The 16,729-nt window shown below is 54.6% G+C and overlaps 2 protein-coding genes across 8 annotated transcripts in view; one reads left to right on the top strand and one right to left on the bottom strand.

Annotated features, from left to right (window-relative positions):
* The window catches only part of LOC119107361 (calcium uptake protein 3, mitochondrial), a 33,391-nt gene extending 28,707 nt beyond the window's left edge, over nucleotides 1-4,684 (top strand). For all 7 annotated transcript variants that reach the window (XM_037230793.1, XM_037230792.1, XM_037230790.1 and 4 more), the window contains 5 exons: nucleotides 1,277-1,397; nucleotides 1,751-1,879; nucleotides 2,678-2,841; nucleotides 3,395-3,552; nucleotides 3,850-4,684. In XM_037230793.1, coding sequence (XP_037086688.1) covers nucleotides 1,277-1,397; nucleotides 1,751-1,879; nucleotides 2,678-2,841; nucleotides 3,395-3,552; nucleotides 3,850-3,921 — 644 coding nt within the window. In that variant the 3' untranslated portion in view covers nucleotides 3,922-4,684. The remainder of the gene's footprint in view (nucleotides 1-1,276; nucleotides 1,398-1,750; nucleotides 1,880-2,677; nucleotides 2,842-3,394; nucleotides 3,553-3,849) is intronic.
* Nucleotides 4,685-4,999: 315 nt separating this feature from the next.
* The window catches only part of LOC119108034 (secretin receptor), a 53,072-nt gene continuing 41,342 nt past the window's right edge, over nucleotides 5,000-16,729 (bottom strand). Inside the window, exons 6-11 of the mRNA XM_037231617.1 lie at nucleotides 15,052-15,216; nucleotides 14,372-14,546; nucleotides 11,039-11,166; nucleotides 10,628-10,698; nucleotides 5,984-6,167; nucleotides 5,000-5,347 (exon numbers count right to left, since the gene is read on the bottom strand). Coding sequence (XP_037087512.1) covers nucleotides 5,000-5,347; nucleotides 5,984-6,167; nucleotides 10,628-10,698; nucleotides 11,039-11,166; nucleotides 14,372-14,546; nucleotides 15,052-15,216 — 1,071 coding nt within the window. The remainder of the gene's footprint in view (nucleotides 5,348-5,983; nucleotides 6,168-10,627; nucleotides 10,699-11,038; nucleotides 11,167-14,371; nucleotides 14,547-15,051; nucleotides 15,217-16,729) is intronic.

The following is a 16,729-nucleotide window of genomic DNA, read 5'->3' as shown; positions in this document are numbered from 1 at the left end:
TCGATGGTGGGCGCCGATCGGAGCGACTTTTCCCTTCCGGCGCGGGCTGCTCCCAATGTACCGAAAACCTTTGACTGCAAGTCGGCGAAAACATCCGAACAGGAACTTCAAAGGCTCAGGCGTCCGTTCTCACACCAAGAGGAGAGGAGGGGCATGCCAGACGCTCTGCTCCATGAGCATTCGTCGTGTGCTACGGTCGTGATAACGTCTGTTGCGAGTAGATGTCTGAATAATAACGTTTGCTGCATGTGGCCGGCTGTCATCTTGTGTTGGTCTCTTCTGCCCTGTCATTTTCACTGCCCTGTTGTATTGGTGGCTTCTTCACAGTTTCTCTCAGACACAGTATGTCTGACTGTAGCTGCGGGTTATTCCTCAGCGAACATACTGATAGATATTGCGTCGCTGGGTGGGTGTTCGGTGTCATCATTAATGCATGACTTCCTCGAGGTTTTCCCATGTCGGACTCACGTGATATGATGCGAAACGATTGTGACGGTGTGACGCTGTCGACACCCCCTCCCCTTCCATCCGGTCCGACACGGCGCGGGGCCGCGAGAGTCCTCTGACGGCGATCGTCGATCGGACGCACCTGCGTGAGGGATAAGGGGTCGGGAGTCGTGGCGTAAGAGATAAGGGGCGTAGGGGTCGTACAGAGGCGCGGCGCGCGGACGGCCGCGGACCTGAATGACCTGCCACGGGCTTGACTGACCTGCTGCGGACCTGACTAACCTGCCGCAGACCTAACTGACTTGCCGTGGACCAACCTGACCTGCCGCAGACCAAGCTAACGTACCGCAGCCCAGCCTGCCCTGCCGCGGACCTGAATGACCTCCCACGGGCTTGACTGACCTGCTGCGGACCGGACTAACCTGCTACGGGCGTAATCCATCTGCCGCGGACCTGACTGGCGTGCCGCTTGACTGACTCTGTCGTGCCGCGAACTTGACTCTATCGTGCCGCGGACCTGACTCTATCGTGCCGCGGACCTGACTATCGTGCCGCGGACCTGACTGACGTGCCGCTGGCCTCACTCTGTCGTGCCGCGGACTTGACTCTATCGTGCCGCGGACCTGACTCATTGGGACGGGCGGTTTTCGGAGCCTGCTGGATTAGATGTGGGGTGGTGACGGGGGCGCGGCAGAGTCGTCACCACCCGCTGGGTCGGCGCTAGTAGCACGACAGACGAACACAGACCACCCGCTCCACGTGCTGGCGCACCAGAAGTGGTGTCGCTGGCAAACGTGCTTTCGTAACGCTGGGCGCGTGCCTGTCGTAGGCTCGGACGACGACGTGGAGGATGACATCCTGCAGCAGAAGAAGAAGATCAACACCACCCTACTGGTGCACTTCTTCGGCCCCAAGGGCGACCATGAGCTGTCGTACGACGAGTTCAAACAGTGAGTTGGCATGGCTGCGAACGGCCCTGCAATATGTGACGAATTAGAGGTCTCTGAAACTCCAGGGTGCAACGGTTGCCCACACAGATCTCCTCTGCTGTCAAAGTTGCCGTGGCTGGAGGTGTAGGGCCTACTACATTAGCTGCAGCAGGTGTGGGCTCTTCTATATCCGTTGGACTGCATGCGGCCTTCAGTTGCGGACACCGGTGTGTCCAACCTTCATGTATACCTGTTACATGGATGATCTACATACATACATATATATATATATATATATATATATATATATATATATATATATATATATCACAAGGTGATAGTGGGATCAGAACCTGACGACAGCGCTTCGTCAGGTTCATGGAGAACCTGCAGGAGGAAGTGCTGGAAATCGAGTTCCAGGAGTTCGCCAGAGGCTACCACAAGATCAGCGAGGTCGAGTTTGGCAAGATCCTGCTGCGATACACCTATCTGCGGCCAGACCAGTGGGTGTTGGCCTCCGGCCGTTTTGCAGCGGGGGGGGGGGGGGGGGGGGGGGTAACGCCCCGGCGCCGGGCGTGCCCCTGCGCGCGGCGTGTGACGCAGGTCGTGCCGCCACCGCTCCCGTTCGACCGGCTGACGGCCGGCGATCCGCCCGGACACTCATTAAGCCGTTGGGCTGGTCGCGTGCTCTGCCGATAATAGGACGGGCGCCTGTATGGGCCGGCAGGTATTGGGCGGCGCGCTCTCAATATCGGCCCGGTTCCGGCCCCAGGAAGCCATGTGCGCGCCGGCTGCCGGCCATCAGTATGCCCGGCCGCTGGGTTCCGTGGGCCGGCTCCGTGGCCGGCCGATGAGGCGACGGCCCTCCTCTACCGGCTTGCGGCTATCCTCTGTGCAGACTGCCGCCGACTCCTCTGTGCCGTCTGTGCAGCTATCCTTGTGTCGAATGGCGCTGACCTATGTGTAGACCGGGCCGCCGACTCCTCTGTGCCGGCTGTGCAGCTATCCTCTGTGTCGCGACAAAATAAAAATGGAATATTTCGGGGCGTCGGTTCAAGGGTGACCTGTTGTGACCTGAGGACCGAGCTCGCTTGGTATGCTCGTATTCAGCCTGACTTCTGACCCGTGCGTCGCTGCGAGCGCAATCCCCCGGTATGGATTCCTCAAACTTTCATGGAGTCGGGGTTCACTGTTTGCTGAGGGGAGCTTCTGGTTTTGTGTGGCACGGTGTTACGGTGCGTGGCTCGCCGTCGGCCGTGAAGTGAGGGTCGGCGCTGCGCCTGAGACCAGCCCGTCTCCAGGTACGACCTCTACATCGACCGGCTGGTGGAACGCATGGAGGAGACGTCGTTGCGAGGCATCACGTTCGGGGAGTTCAGGGACTTCTGCAACTTCCTCAACCAGCTGGAGGACTTCGCCATTGCCATGCGCATGTACACCATGGCCGACCAGCCCATATCTCAAGGTGGGACACTGTGTGCCGCCCCGGGTTTGTCGAGGGCGGTTTTCCCATGTATCAGTGTAGAAGATGTGCCCAAGCATGCGTTGTGGATGTTATCGTGTTTGTTGTCTTGATAGACACACTTGACCTAGAAATGGGTGTTTTTTCAGAACCTGCCTCGCAAATACATAGTTCTAGACCTGGTACGAGACACCTAAATTTGACAAGCTGATTGATTGTCGCGTGCAGTTACTTCATGGCTTGTTTGAGAACTTGGTCAACTGCATATATGTGTAGCGTGATTAACGTTGTCAGCACAAACGACGTACAGTACATTACCGTAGGCCAAAGCATTGCCGTCTGGTAAGCTAGCGGTGCCAGACTGGCGCGGCCGGCAGCCATGTGTGTCGTGTCTGCCCGCCCGGCTGTCCGGTCGTGCTGCCGCGGCGATGCCGTGTTGTTGGCTGCCTCCGCGGCCGCGGTGCTGGCGGCCGCTCCAGGGGGGGGGGGGGGGGGGGGGGGGCGCTCGGAGTCGGTCCTGACCTGAGTGACCCTCGGTCGGCCGGCCCGTCGGCAGACGAGTTCCTTCGGGCCGTCAAGATCTGTACTGGCAAGTCGCTCTCGGACCACGTGGTCGACACCGTATTCTGCATCTTCGACGAGGACGGCGACGGCCAGCTCAGCTACAAGGAGTTCATCGGCTTCATGAAGGAGCGTCGGCAGCGCGGCTTCAAGGTAGCTGCGGTGCCGCCGGCGCGGGCCGCCAGCTGGGGGTGGCGGCCAGCATTACGGCCGGTCCTGGCGCCGCTCATGTTGGCACGTTCAGTCGGGGCTCCCAGCGATTATACCGGCTTGGTTCGGGCAGTCGGCACACGCTCACGTGGCCCACACTCTTGACCTTTCATACATTCGTGCTTGCTGTCGTTTGTGATTCAGAAAGGTCGCGGAAGGGGATACAGATGTATGGGGTGCGGCGCCTTACGCTCTCGGTCCGCCCGGTCCCAGCACTAATCCGGCTCGCCTGCCTTTCAGACCACTCCGCGGACCTTCGGCTGGCAGGCGTTCAAGTACTGCGTCAAGCAGGAGATGCGCACCTCCTCGTGAGCGTGTCGAGCGCGGCGGCGCGCCCCAGTGCGACCGGAGCCGTGACCGTGGCCGGGCGCCGACCGAGCTGGGCCGGCGGCTCGGCGAGCCACTCTGTGCAATGGCCGGCGAGCGGCGCCCGGCGGCCAGGCCTCGCTGGCCAGTGGTTTTAGTCATTTGATGGGACAATGTCGAGTACTGGTCCATACAACTGAACACACGGATGATGTGCGGTGTTGACGAGTGGTGAAGAAGACGCTATGAACAAGCGCGAAGCCTGTAACATCTGCCTCGGTACCTTACGTGGATGTGCGTGTCCGTGAGACCATCCCACTGTCCCGGCAGGTGGTATTTGCGTGTCAGTGTCACCGACAGTCATTGCCAGCTCCGTTAGTTGTTACTGTTTTCGCCATGCTTGTCGGGATGGTCAAGTTGTGTCCCTGTGGTAATGTCCGTTTGTGCATGGTGTTTTTGAATTCTTTTTTTGGTTCGATCTGGGTGTTTGCATTACATATGATAGCCACCGCATAACGTGATCTTCCCATGCGCATGTGCGTGATATATCCTTGTTCGGAGAGACATTGATGCTGTCTCTAGCGTGTCCCCGTTTTTGTCCTGGCGTGTGTGGAAAGCTCGCAGTGGTTGAATCCGCTGACAAATGTAAACATTGGTGGGCGGGGTTTGACGCTGACTTTGCTTGCTGAAAATTAAATGGCTGCTGCGTCCGTTTCAGCAATACCCGTTCTGTTAGCGCAAATAATGCATAATTGCAAGAAACTTCCTCACATCGGCGTTTTGTACTCATCACTGACACGTCTGAATGGCACGCAGCGCGCGTGGGTTCGATGTTCCATTCCAGTTTGATTACCAACCGCACTGCGTCATAACGCACATAGTTCATAGGACACTGACTTAGAACGCCAACACTGCTATCTGAACAATCAGCCACTTAAGCGCAGGAACAAGGCTTCGGTCAAGCCTCCAACAAAGCCTCTGTGTGCGGCGTCGCTGGTGGGCTGGCGGTGCGCCCGGCCTCACAGGTCTAGCGTGTCCGCTGGACCGCCGAGTGGCCCCGCCGCGGGTCGCGCCGGGGGCGCCATTAGGCGGCCGTGTCGGCTGGCGGTCCTGTGCTTGGCCGCTCGCCGCCGCCGCCGCCGCCATCCGGCAGCGAGGTGAAGGTCAGGTGCTGGGCCTCGGTCGGCTCGCTGCCCAGCAGCGAGGTGAAGGTCAGCTGCTGGGCCTCGGTCGGCTCGCTGCCCAGCAGCGAGGTGACGGTCAGGTGCTGGGCCTCGGTCGGCTCGCCGGCGTCTGTCACCTGGTGACGTCGCGGCAGCGCCACACTGCTGGGCGCCTCGGTGCTGAGCGTGCGGCGCCGGCTGGGCGCCCGGCCGCCCAACCCGCTCCGAGCCTGCAGCACTCGGTACTGACGCCGCAGCTGCGTCCGCACCTGGGAAGACCCCGGTCCAGACGATAGAGTCGGCCGCCGGGTGGCCAACTGCGAGAGGTGGAACGGAGATGCTGGAGGTGGGGGCTGAGGTGGAGGCGATAACACAAAAACGCCGCAGTATCTTCGTACATGCATCTGGTACCACTTGCATGCGAATATCCAACAAAAATATTTGATAATATGCAAGGGCCGAGCCCATTAAGGGAACAGAATGGCGCCTCTGTGACAAGTACCATTGTTACTTCCGTACCGTGCGGAGGAGTGAGTGGTGCAAAACCAGGCGTGGAAATTTGAGCGAAGTTCGGCATGTATGACTGAAGTGAAGAAGTCGTTTGACAAAAAGTGGAATGGCGCGTTTCTGACACTTTTCAGTTCATAGTGCTTGTTTGCCATTCTTAAATTGTATTTGGGTAATCCCACGGCACACGAGTACATTCATCACCAGTAGCCGTCCGCTTATTTAGGCGCACGAGTTTGTCAGATGTCGCCCGCTGCGACACCAGGCGTGGCGTGGCACGACCGCGCTACTACCCGGTGTAGCGCGGTGGTGCCGCGCTACTGCCACGCACCTAAAAAAAAACAAAAACAAAACGGCAGCTGCGTCTTGGCGGGCCCGGCCCCAGCCGCGAACTTTACCTCAGCGTTTGTGTAGAAGTATATGCAGGCGACGACGGCGCCCTGAAGGCCGCTGATGAGGTAGCTGGCGATGTAGTAGGCCTGCTCGGCGGCGCAGTCGACGTCTTCCTTGGGCGGGAGTGCTGTCACCAGGAACTGCAGGCCGAACAGCGGCACCAGCATGGCCAGAGCGCGGAACGACCGTCTGCCGCACGGACGGCAGGGGGGGGGGGGGGGGTTTAAACTGCAGCCCGAACAGCGGCACCAGCATGACATCGTCTGCCACACGTACAGCAGGCGGGTTCAATGCTGAGCACGATAATGCACCTCGTTTTCCGTCACAAAGAAGTATACTCATCGGAGATCATCAAATTTTTAATTGGGCCGGGACCGCTGAGATTTTGCTCAAACTCATAAGGCCAGTAGCGATGGACATGCTCGTCCGTGGCGCATCCCGATTTCCACTGTATTTTAGGCTCCAGAAGTCATCGAAGTTGAAGACCAATGAACGCCTAACTCCATGTTTGGTTCAAATTTAATAAAGATTATGATATTAAATCGACCAAAGGTTATTGAGGTTCCATATAATTTTGCATGCACCGTTCTGCTAGGGTTATTAATTAGAGTGACGAGAACGACATGCACCATCGTAATGAGCATGACGAACCGTGATTTGTTTCAATAATCGATTCTGTAAAATAATGCAAGCAAGCATGGGATGACCTTGTTCTTTTTTAACTCATTTCGATACACTCTTTTCATCATTAATAAGATCACGTATTTCTTTCTAGGCAAGGGGGGCCTTTTAAGAAGAACACTAAGGGGTACATGATCGTTCCCGTCTGGAGCTGCAGGGACATTCCGTTCCAGCCTTCCGGCTGCCATTCTGGCAACATGGGCGGGATCCCTTGGTCGATCCGGAGGGCCTTATAGGGATACATCGTATGGCATTCGTCCCTTCTTGACGCGGGAGGCCTTCTGACCCATGCAGCTGGCCTCGGATCGACGCAAGAACCTCTTTGACGCAATAACATCCCTGATCGCCGCAGGCGGTCCACTAATTAGCGTATATACCCAGTCCGGCTTAACGGACCCATGCCGGGATTAGGTTGGGGGCCCACCGTTTGGTACCGCGGTCCTGACTGACACAGGATCCATCCATTGTCTCAATGCAAACACTCCTTATAAGCTGAAATGTTTCCTTTCATTGACAGGGGACCCCGACCAGAGGTCCTCTGTCATTCGGGGTCCCGTCCTCGTCCCTGTTGAGCAAATGTTCCCGGCCGACTTGTGGCTCCTTGTTGGCAAAGGACATCCTGTTAGGCACTGGGCCACTGACCGATGCAGGAGCCCTGCACTATCGCGGGAGCCCCGACTTCGCAAATCGCGGGCCCGACCTTGTCCCCGCTTGGGAAATGGGTCCCGAGAGCTCGAACCGACACAGAGCCGACTGTTCGGTGTTGGTGATCTCTGGCCGAAATAGAGGAACGCTCTGTCTGAGAGGTACCCGATCGGTACAAGAGACCCTCTAACTGACATTTGAGATCACGGCCCCAGGGGTGGAAGTCCTTAATGTGACCTACAGCCAGCCCTTCGGGCTCTTCAGCCCTCCAATCGGACTTTTTAACTTTGGTCCCGAGGGGTCTCTCTTCGGACCTCCTCAAACAAAGGCGGTATCCGACTCGGGGCCACTAGCTGACACATGACCCCTTGTTAGCCACTGACTGTGCGCCCCTGGCCGACACGGGGCCCACACATTGTTTCAGGGACCCAGGCCAATGCAAGCCGTAGCCCCTAGCCTTGCTCCTGCTTGGGAAATGGGCCCCAGGGTTCAGACTAACAGGGAGCCAACTGTTCGGTGTTCATGGTCTCTGGCCAACCGAGACACACGCATTGTCTCAGAGGTCCTCAAACGGTGCGGAGGGACCTCTGACTGGTATTGCAGGTCACGGCACTACGGGCCGCGATTCTTTTTGTGACACTCAGCCAGTCCTTCGGGGCCCTTATACCCTCCAACCGAGCCATTGATCGTCGGTTCCGTTTAGCCGCCGGGTCCCTTTCGCACCTCATCGAACACTGTCCTTGGTCGGCTCGGGACCCTTAGCGAATACAGGACCCTCTGTCAGGCATCGCGCTGCGGTCGATACCGACTCGGAGCTGATTGTGCGGTACTAGTGATGCCTGATTGACATTTAGGCCCATTTCAACGCAGGAGGTCCGCGATTGGTGCAAAGAGCGCTTTACCATTTGAGGGTCCGTCCTCATAGGCCAAGGCCCCGAAATGAGGCTCGACTAGCGTTTCGTGCTTTTAAGCAATCCAATCGGGCCCTTGATCGTCGGTCACGGTGGGTCTTCCAGGGCCTCCTCAAACACTGCCTCCGGCCGGCTCGGGCCCCTCGCCAACACAACACTTTGAGGAGGCCCTGTGACCAGGGCCTCCTCAAACACTGAACCTCTGGCCGACTCGGGACACTTGCCAACACGGGGCCCCCTGTGACCAGGGCCCCTAAAACACTGCCTCTGGCCGACTCGGGACACTTGCCAACACGGGGCCCCCTGTGACCAAGGCCTCCTCAAACAATGCCTCTGGCCGACTCGGGACCCTTGCCAACACGGGACCCCTTGTGAAGTGCTGTGGAACCTTGACAGACACAGAGACCCGGACCAATGCAATTCGCTGGCTCCTGCTTTGTCCCTGCTTGCATGGACAAAGCAAGAGCCAATGTATACATAGCAATGTATACATAACAGCAGTGATAGCCTTATTCATCACAAGAAAACCAGGAGAATGGAGATACAGATGCGTTGATATTTCGGCAACATGCCTCTATTGGAAAGAATATCAGAAGTAGCTTCAAAATTGTCTGCTGATCCTGCTCGACCTTTCAGTTTTTTTAACAGCGAGCCCCATTTTTTAGAGGTCGCTAACATTCAGGGGATTAAACAAGGAGCACTTGCCAGCCATCACTACGACACAGTGCTTGTCTAACTAAAAATGTGAACAAGTGACAAATACATGTACATGCAAAGGTATTCAAGTTAACAGTGATGTGATGCGTGCTAGCTTAAAATCGTGTACATGTATGAGTGATGCCTGACACGTGATGTGCGATGCCTGCCTAATTGAAATCAGTGGCATGGACAATTGATCCGCGAGACGTGATGTCTGTTCACTTAACTCGCTTGCATGTTTGAATAAAGCATGACAAGTGATGCTTGTTTACTTGAATTCGTTTGTATGCACATGATTTGTCGCGTATTTTAATTCTTAGTTAGATATGCACTGTATCGTGGTAATGACTGGCGATCGCTACTGGTTTAATCCTCTGAATGTTGGTAACCTATTAAAACCATGCCTCCCTGTTAAACAAAACCTGAAAAATCGAGTAGCATCGGCAGGCAATTTTGAATTTTCTACTGGTTTTCGTCTCGATAAAGCCATATTGCCGAAACATCAACACATCTATATCCCCATTCGCCTGTTTTTTTTCTGCGAGAAATAAGGCTATTACTACCGTCGTTCCTTGTTTTGATTACAACCTGGTTCCTGGGTTTTAACATCTTTTTTGCGAAGGAGCAGAGAAAAAAACAGATTGAGCACATATGCATCGCACGTGTCCAAACAATTCCAGAAGTTGGAGCTGGTTTCCGGTGGTTGAAGCCATGTCAGTGATCACTTGTCTGGACACATGCGATGCATATGTACTCAATCTGTTCTTTTCTCTGCTCCTTCGTGCACACGATAGGTAGATTACGGTTAAAGCCCACAGGCACATCGAGTGGGAGGTTAGGAAAATCGTTTGTCTGAACGCATCACCTGTAACACGCTGGGGGAGGGGGGGGGGGGGAGAGGGGGGGTTTCACTGCATAATTATGTCCTTGTCTCAAGCAAGTCGTCTGTCTTCGCCTATCGGCAGACCAGCTTCTGACCCGCCGGCCTTTTACATGTTAGTTTGGTAGGAATGGCGGCGCCGTGGAGGACGTGGAGGACGCGTCACTCACAGCTCCCATGGCGTGAGCGACCGTTCCCCATAACCTCAGTGATCCGAAATGTCCGCTGTCTGACATTGTGGGGATCGCAGGCGCTTTGGTCAGCTGATGATGATTGTCGAACGCATGTACATGTGCTCTGGTCTCATCCCTTTCTGCTACTGCTTGCACTTTGTTTGGCGCGTGGCGCCTAGCGCCTTTAGCGCCGTGGTCGTCACGCTCCACACTGCTGCTCCTAACCTCCTTTAAGTGCTGTTGATTGTATTGTACCCTTATTTCCAAGGATGTTCCCACCTCTGACTTCGTCGCTTATGCTATGCCATCTACATTCCAACATGCCGTGTTTCCCATGTCATCGCGATGAACGTATGTTTTTGAATGCATGAATAAATACAGTGCAATGAATTGCCACCGCTGAGTTGTGCGCGTAAGACACGACCCACCCCGCCGAAGCAACTTATTGAAGCCGTCTAATCACACTGAATACTCGGTGAAAGATACGAGTGGACGGGTTTTTGACCATTGTAATAGACATCGAACTCGACCTGACTTGGTCAAACACGAGCATGGGCTGCAGGGATGTTCGAGCACTTTAATGCTGCGCATCCAATTCCTCATTCTGGTCGCAGACAGAAACCACCAGCTGTTGCACTGCACGTATGATGCAGGACTTACCTCCTACCCTCTGAAGACTGCAGTTTGGTGTTGAGAATGCGTAGCACGTTCACCATGAATACCAAATTAAGCTGAAAGGGCATCGAAGACTGATTACCCATGCGAGTAGCTTAGTGTAACAACAAAGGCAATTGGCAATCAAGTAAAAAACAGGCAATCATAACAAATGTAAGTGCACTGGCTAAATGTTGGCGCAATCGGGTTAATACATTTGAGGCAATAAATAGTCATGACTTTTCCTATGTACGTAAATGAATGAAAGCCAGCAGGCGATGATTGCCATGCGATCGTAATGATCGGCGATCACATTCACGTACCACTCAGTGCGCGGAATCAATAGGAATGGGTCAATTGGTGAGCTCCACAAACAACAGCTGGCATGGAGGTCGCAGCTGGGGACGCGGCTCGTACCAAAAGGCAAGCGAGTTTCGGGGCGTCGAGGATCCAGACCAGGTGGTGCACGTTCAGCATCCAGCAGAGTTCGTCCTCGAGCAGCGCCTTGGCCGCTGCCCAGCCGCCGACGAACAGGGCTGGAACGCCTGCGGGCAACACCGGCTGTGTCAGCCGCCCTCACGGCTCCCCCACCCGAGTGGTGGAAACTAGTAAGCCGACATGAGATCTGTAATTCAAAACCAATAGTTATATTCATGACAGTGTCTATGGTGATGGAGGCGTCGATTGAGGTCAAACTTACGTTAGGTCACTACCATAAGCAATTTAAGCAGAATTTGTACCATCGGACATCAACGGACGGACATCAACATTGTAAACTTAAGGTCATTCAAGCTGACGTCAAGGGTACCTCACAGAATAACCTCAGGTGACAGATATCCACCGTCCGGAAGTAATTGTTTGCATGCTTTAACCAAACCCCTTTGCTGTTCTTTCAGGATACATGCATTTAGGGACGTGCGAGGAAACGTTTAAAATGTACTTATTTTATCTTGTTTGGCCCGGCGCAGCAGGTTAACATAAAGCGATCTAGTCAAAAGTTCCATGACATGTGTGGAGCTGCCACCTGCCCCGTCTCTGAACTAAGTTCTAACAAATCTGATGCAAAATCGGCAGCAGGTTATGTCTAGAATGATTAAAAGCACGGGTTCCAATAGACACCAATACAATATTTAAATCATTGCTGCGAACTTGAGTTATTTAAAAGCCAAGTTTCATCTAAAATGTGAACCGAGTAACTTTATTACTTAAGTAAGTTTGATACTCTCAGCATCAAGCACCGTTAATCATATTTAAACAAGTATTTCATACTGGCTCACGTACCATTCTAATGAATGACCATCATGGTCGGTTTTGAGCATATTATTGTTTTCTATGCTATCCGATATTCTAGTTATCCTTCGACACTGAACGCTGGGGAAGCAACAACACTGCAGTAACTGGCAACGGTTAGCACCAGCAAAAGACATGAGAATGCCAAAACCCCTTTTGATTTGATTGCGCAGGATATTGTTGCATATCCCCCCGGCCATCTCACGTTCTACATTTTTCAAAGGCTGCCTTTTTGCGCTGTAATAGTTCTCTAAAGCTTTGGCCTAACACGGACTGCTATGGTAGCAAGCATACATCAGTTGTGTTTCCTATGACGGCAGTGTGTCCTATATCATCTAATCATGCCTACGGTCACTAATTGTTGATTATCAGGGTGGTGCCCATACCTTGCGGACGAAGATGGACGCAAACAATTTCAAGATTTCTTGGAAAGAAATAAACGACAGGAAATATTTTACTGTGACTATTCCCCCTCCACTTTCTCGAGCGCTTTTAAATGACGGAATGCGCAATTTTCTCAGAATACCATTTGCGGCTGCAATTTATCAAAACGTTATAACGAATCAAATCTTCCACACAGAGCACTTCCGTGAAGACTGCTGACGTGCCGCTGGGAAGATGTCGGCAGGTGAAGAGTTAGCATGATTGTAACGTTAGCAAAGCCGGGGTGGCCCGGTGCGTAGCACCCAGCCGCCCTGCTCGCGCACAGGACAATAACAACTACCGGCACCAGAAGCCGGACAGGCTCCGCAGGCTGGCGGCCGCGGCCCACGCACATGTAACGGTGCGCCGGCCGCGCACACACACGCACGCGCGCGGCGGCGGCCAGCGGCCAGCGTATCTGACGTCGGGGAGCGGCGCCGGGCCGCCGCGCCGCCCCCGTCCGGCGCGCGACCTTGTTACGCCCCGCGATTGCGGCCCCGTCCGCGCCTATCTCGAGCCCGGCGCGCACAGAAGCGGAATGTGCACACGGCCGCGCTCGGACCGTGCCTCCACAGTCCGGCTGAAGTGACGGAGGCGTCAATCCGGGGCAGTCTCGAGACTGACCGACATGTCGGCCGCGTCCATCCGGCGCAAACGGCCGGCGCAAGGCTGTGAAATCTGACTGAAGTTGTTGAAAAATCAGCTCACCGACCTTATCTATAGGAACTGAGCAAATCATCGCTCAGGGCTGCACGTCTAAAGCAACCCTGAAAATTGGCGCCATTTCGTGCGCTACTGGCCACAACGTGCATCATCTGTGTCCACAACAGTGACCAACAATAGCCAACAATGACCAACAATGACAAACCATGAGACAGCAGATCCCAGAGTAAACAAGCCTGGAAGAGCCGCTGCGCAGTTCACACACCAGAGACAGCAAACATGCCACATGCATGGCGTCATCTTGTATCGGCACTCGCTCAGGGACTCCCGACACTTCTATTTCTAGAAGGTCCCGTCTGTGGCTGCCACCTGTGTGCGGTGAGGCGGATAAGGCATTCGTCGCAGCCTGCGTGTACACCTCCGGTCGCGTTGTTCTGCATCATGTCCACGAACACATGTGTACCTGCCGTCGTCCGTGCTGAATAAGGCTTGTCATGTCCCCTAGTCGGCCCAGCAGGGCATCAACCCTCGCCCTGATTCGCCGTTTTTCGTAATGCGGACTGATGGGGAGGGGAGAGGTCGATGCGCCCCCTGGCGTTTCGAAACTAAGACAGATAGAGCCGGTGGATTGATCTGAGCGAGATTTTGCGATTGGTAATGGTTTGTATGTGACTAGGTGAAAATTGACCCCATTTTGCCGGGTCAAAGTACAACTTTTCTCAAAAATTGCACTTTCTAGCTTTACAACCACATGTATACGAAGTTATGCCGCTTAGCGACACAAAACCTGTGCTGGCAGCCAATGCAGGTGTGTTCTCCCTAAATGAAACAACGTCGGTCCGCCGCGCGCGTTCCGCAGTACCGTCGGAAGCCGCCCGCCGCCCTCGCCGGCCGTAGATCGCCGCAAAGTGTTCCTCAAGAGTCACCGCTGCTCCGAAAGCGAAAATCCTCGGCACACAATTTTGGAGTGAAAACGCACGCAATGGTCGCACTGGATACCTCATCGGCTTCTGAAAATATGGGCGCGATTACAACGTGTGCCGAAGTGGTACCCTCAAAAACGTTAGGTCACATAGACCCACCTGCCCGCCCACCTTCCCTCTGTTACGGCGAGGGGTAAAGACTTCCTCAGCTCCGGATAAATGCCAGTGCTCAGTGCCCCAGCGTAGCGAAAAGAACACGCTACATCATTCCCCAGCCTAGCGGGTAAATGTACCACATGGAAGGACCCGGCCTGTCGAACAGACACGTAAGCTCTCTCAACATCAGTGCGCGTGGCACATGATATTTTCCCATGCCCTCCTTGCGACAGGCTGACACTAGAAGCGACTTTAGGTAAGCCGTTCTGCCGATCCACGTCGGCGGAAGTCTCACCCCATCCCAGCGTGCAGAACACGTAGGTTTTGAAGGGCTTGGCGAAGGGCCGGGCGACCGAGTGGTGCAGGCCCAGCCCGACGGTCAGCATCCAGGTCCAGGAGCTGAGCACGGCGTACTTGTAGAGCGCCTGCAGCAGGCGGCAGCCGATGCCGCCGTCCGTCCCGTCCACCGCCTGCCAGCCGGCGCCGGCACCGGCTCAGACACGCGCGTGCCGGAGTTCACCGGCGGCCAGCTCTGCAGCGCCGTGCCGGCGGCAGGGTCGCTGGCGGTTACCGTGTGACTGTGTGTGTGTGTGTGTGTGTGTGTGACCGGCGTGCCCCGAGGCTGTGGCGCCACGTGCCCCGTTCAGGCCGCCCCGACACTATCGGGCTATCACTGCACGGATCTCGAGCGGCTCGCTGTCATACGAATGCAAACACCCGAGGGCGGTTGCCTCGCATTACAAACTCGTGTTCGTCAATATTGACTGGTGTCTCAATTGATGGAGCGCTGATTACAGCTGTTTGGTGCCACGATTAAGTACAACTGCTTCCTCAGCCGCCTGTTGAAGTGGCCGGGAGACAACACCGGCGCGCCGGCCGTCACAAGCGCGAGACTTTTTCTGCGGGCGGGCGTTCGCGCCGCTCCGCCTGCTCGAGCCGAGACGGGGCTCGGCGCGCGCTGCGGCCGGCACTGACCCCCGTCAGGTGGGAGAGGTTCAGCACCACCGCCCGCCAGACGACCATCACGCAGCGCACGAGCAGCGCCGCCATCAGAGAGCCGTGCAGCAGGAACTGGCCCGAGTGCAGACTCCGGATGATGGCGGTCAGCACCACGGCCGGCAGCAGGACCAGCATCGACACCTGCCGCGCGGCACAGTAGCTCAGTGATACCATTGGCAGCGCAGGACCACAGCTAACACGCCTGCAGCACCGCACAGAAGCCTGGTCCGGAGAACGGGAGCACAGCGCCAGACGGATGACACCACGAGACAAGACCACAGTACGCACACGTGCAGTACTGAACAGTAGGGGAGATCGAGTGCAGCTGTCGGGCGGGTATGCTGTACGTTGTACAATGAGTGCTCCTTCCGGGTTAAAAACTGCCGTCGCTGACCGTTACTTTAGCTGTTATAGTCAGCAAACCGTTAATACGGCTGACAGCAATTTTCCAACGTCAGAAAATTCGTGTTTGTGTATGATAACAGCTGATTGCTAATATTGACTATGATAGCTCATTAAGATCTTCTTGCACTTGTTTGCCTTTGCGCTTGGCGGGTTAGGTTTATATGAAACATGCCTTGGAGGTTTTCGTGCTTAAACCTGGAATGAAAGAGTGGGAAAGTTTCGACGTAATGGAAATGGGGAATGTGTAGGATTGACGAAAAGTGGTTGCTGTTCTGCAAAATGTACCAAGAGTGAGTGGATCACGAATATGTTTGACCACACTATGAAACGGACACTATCGCATAACATACACTTGACAGCGTTCCAGGTCGGTAGCGAAGTTTTGCTTTTTCGGTGACCCCAAATATGTATCATTTCAATTTCCAAAATATGAACGAGATATGGCCTGCTAAATGGAAGATGCCTCTTAAGCAAAATGCGTCATTTCTCACATACCCAACCCGGCAATGAAATGACATTTAGGGCATCCAATGAGAACCTGCACTTAGATAACCGCAGGATAATGCACATGCAGAAGGCATATTAACAACAGCCATACATTTTCTGCGCACTGCATTACATAAAATCACACGTTCTCACTCCAATCCCCGGTTACCAATATCTCGTCATCTAAAAACCGGGTACCCCTGCAGTCTATTCGTCAGTTAAGATGGGTGCCGTGTCACCAATATCTGTGGCTTCCAGACCCATGCGCTTTTGCTTTCAGTGGATGTGGCTATGATAGTGAAGTAATCCACGTTCATGCTCCGGGTGAGCCATGTGCCACGCATCAATCAAAAACGGCTTTCTGGGTCACCATTTTGCAAGCATGTATACACACGGCGATATGGCGAGAATACACATGGCGAGCCAATGGTGTTGTTATATGGCCAATATTAGATGAGTGGTGATCCCTTTGCTAATTCCTTACCCTATGTGCTAGAGTAGGAGTTCAAAAACAGAGTGTCATGCGCTTTCCGTCGTGCAACGTTATGTTTGTGTTTTGTGACGTTCTCTCAGTTTGTGTTTTGTGACATCTCGGTTTGTGCTTTGTGGCGATACCTCAGTTTTTCAAGGTCCACAGAGAAAGGTTGCCTCGAGTCTAACATTGAGCGCCTAACTCCTTTGGGGCAACGCACGGCATCCGAGATCATTCTACAACATTCGAACGGTTAGAGCTTTGGCGACCTTGCCGTTTCGAACTGTACGC

This window comes from Pollicipes pollicipes, unplaced genomic scaffold (genome assembly GCF_011947565.3).
Source record: "Pollicipes pollicipes isolate AB1234 unplaced genomic scaffold, Ppol_2.1 Scaffold_6686;HRSCAF=7923_pilon_pilon_pilon, whole genome shotgun sequence".
Classification (NCBI taxonomy): domain Eukaryota; kingdom Metazoa; phylum Arthropoda; class Thecostraca; order Pollicipedomorpha; family Pollicipedidae; genus Pollicipes; species Pollicipes pollicipes.
This window is presented reverse-complemented; position numbering and strand designations above follow the sequence as displayed.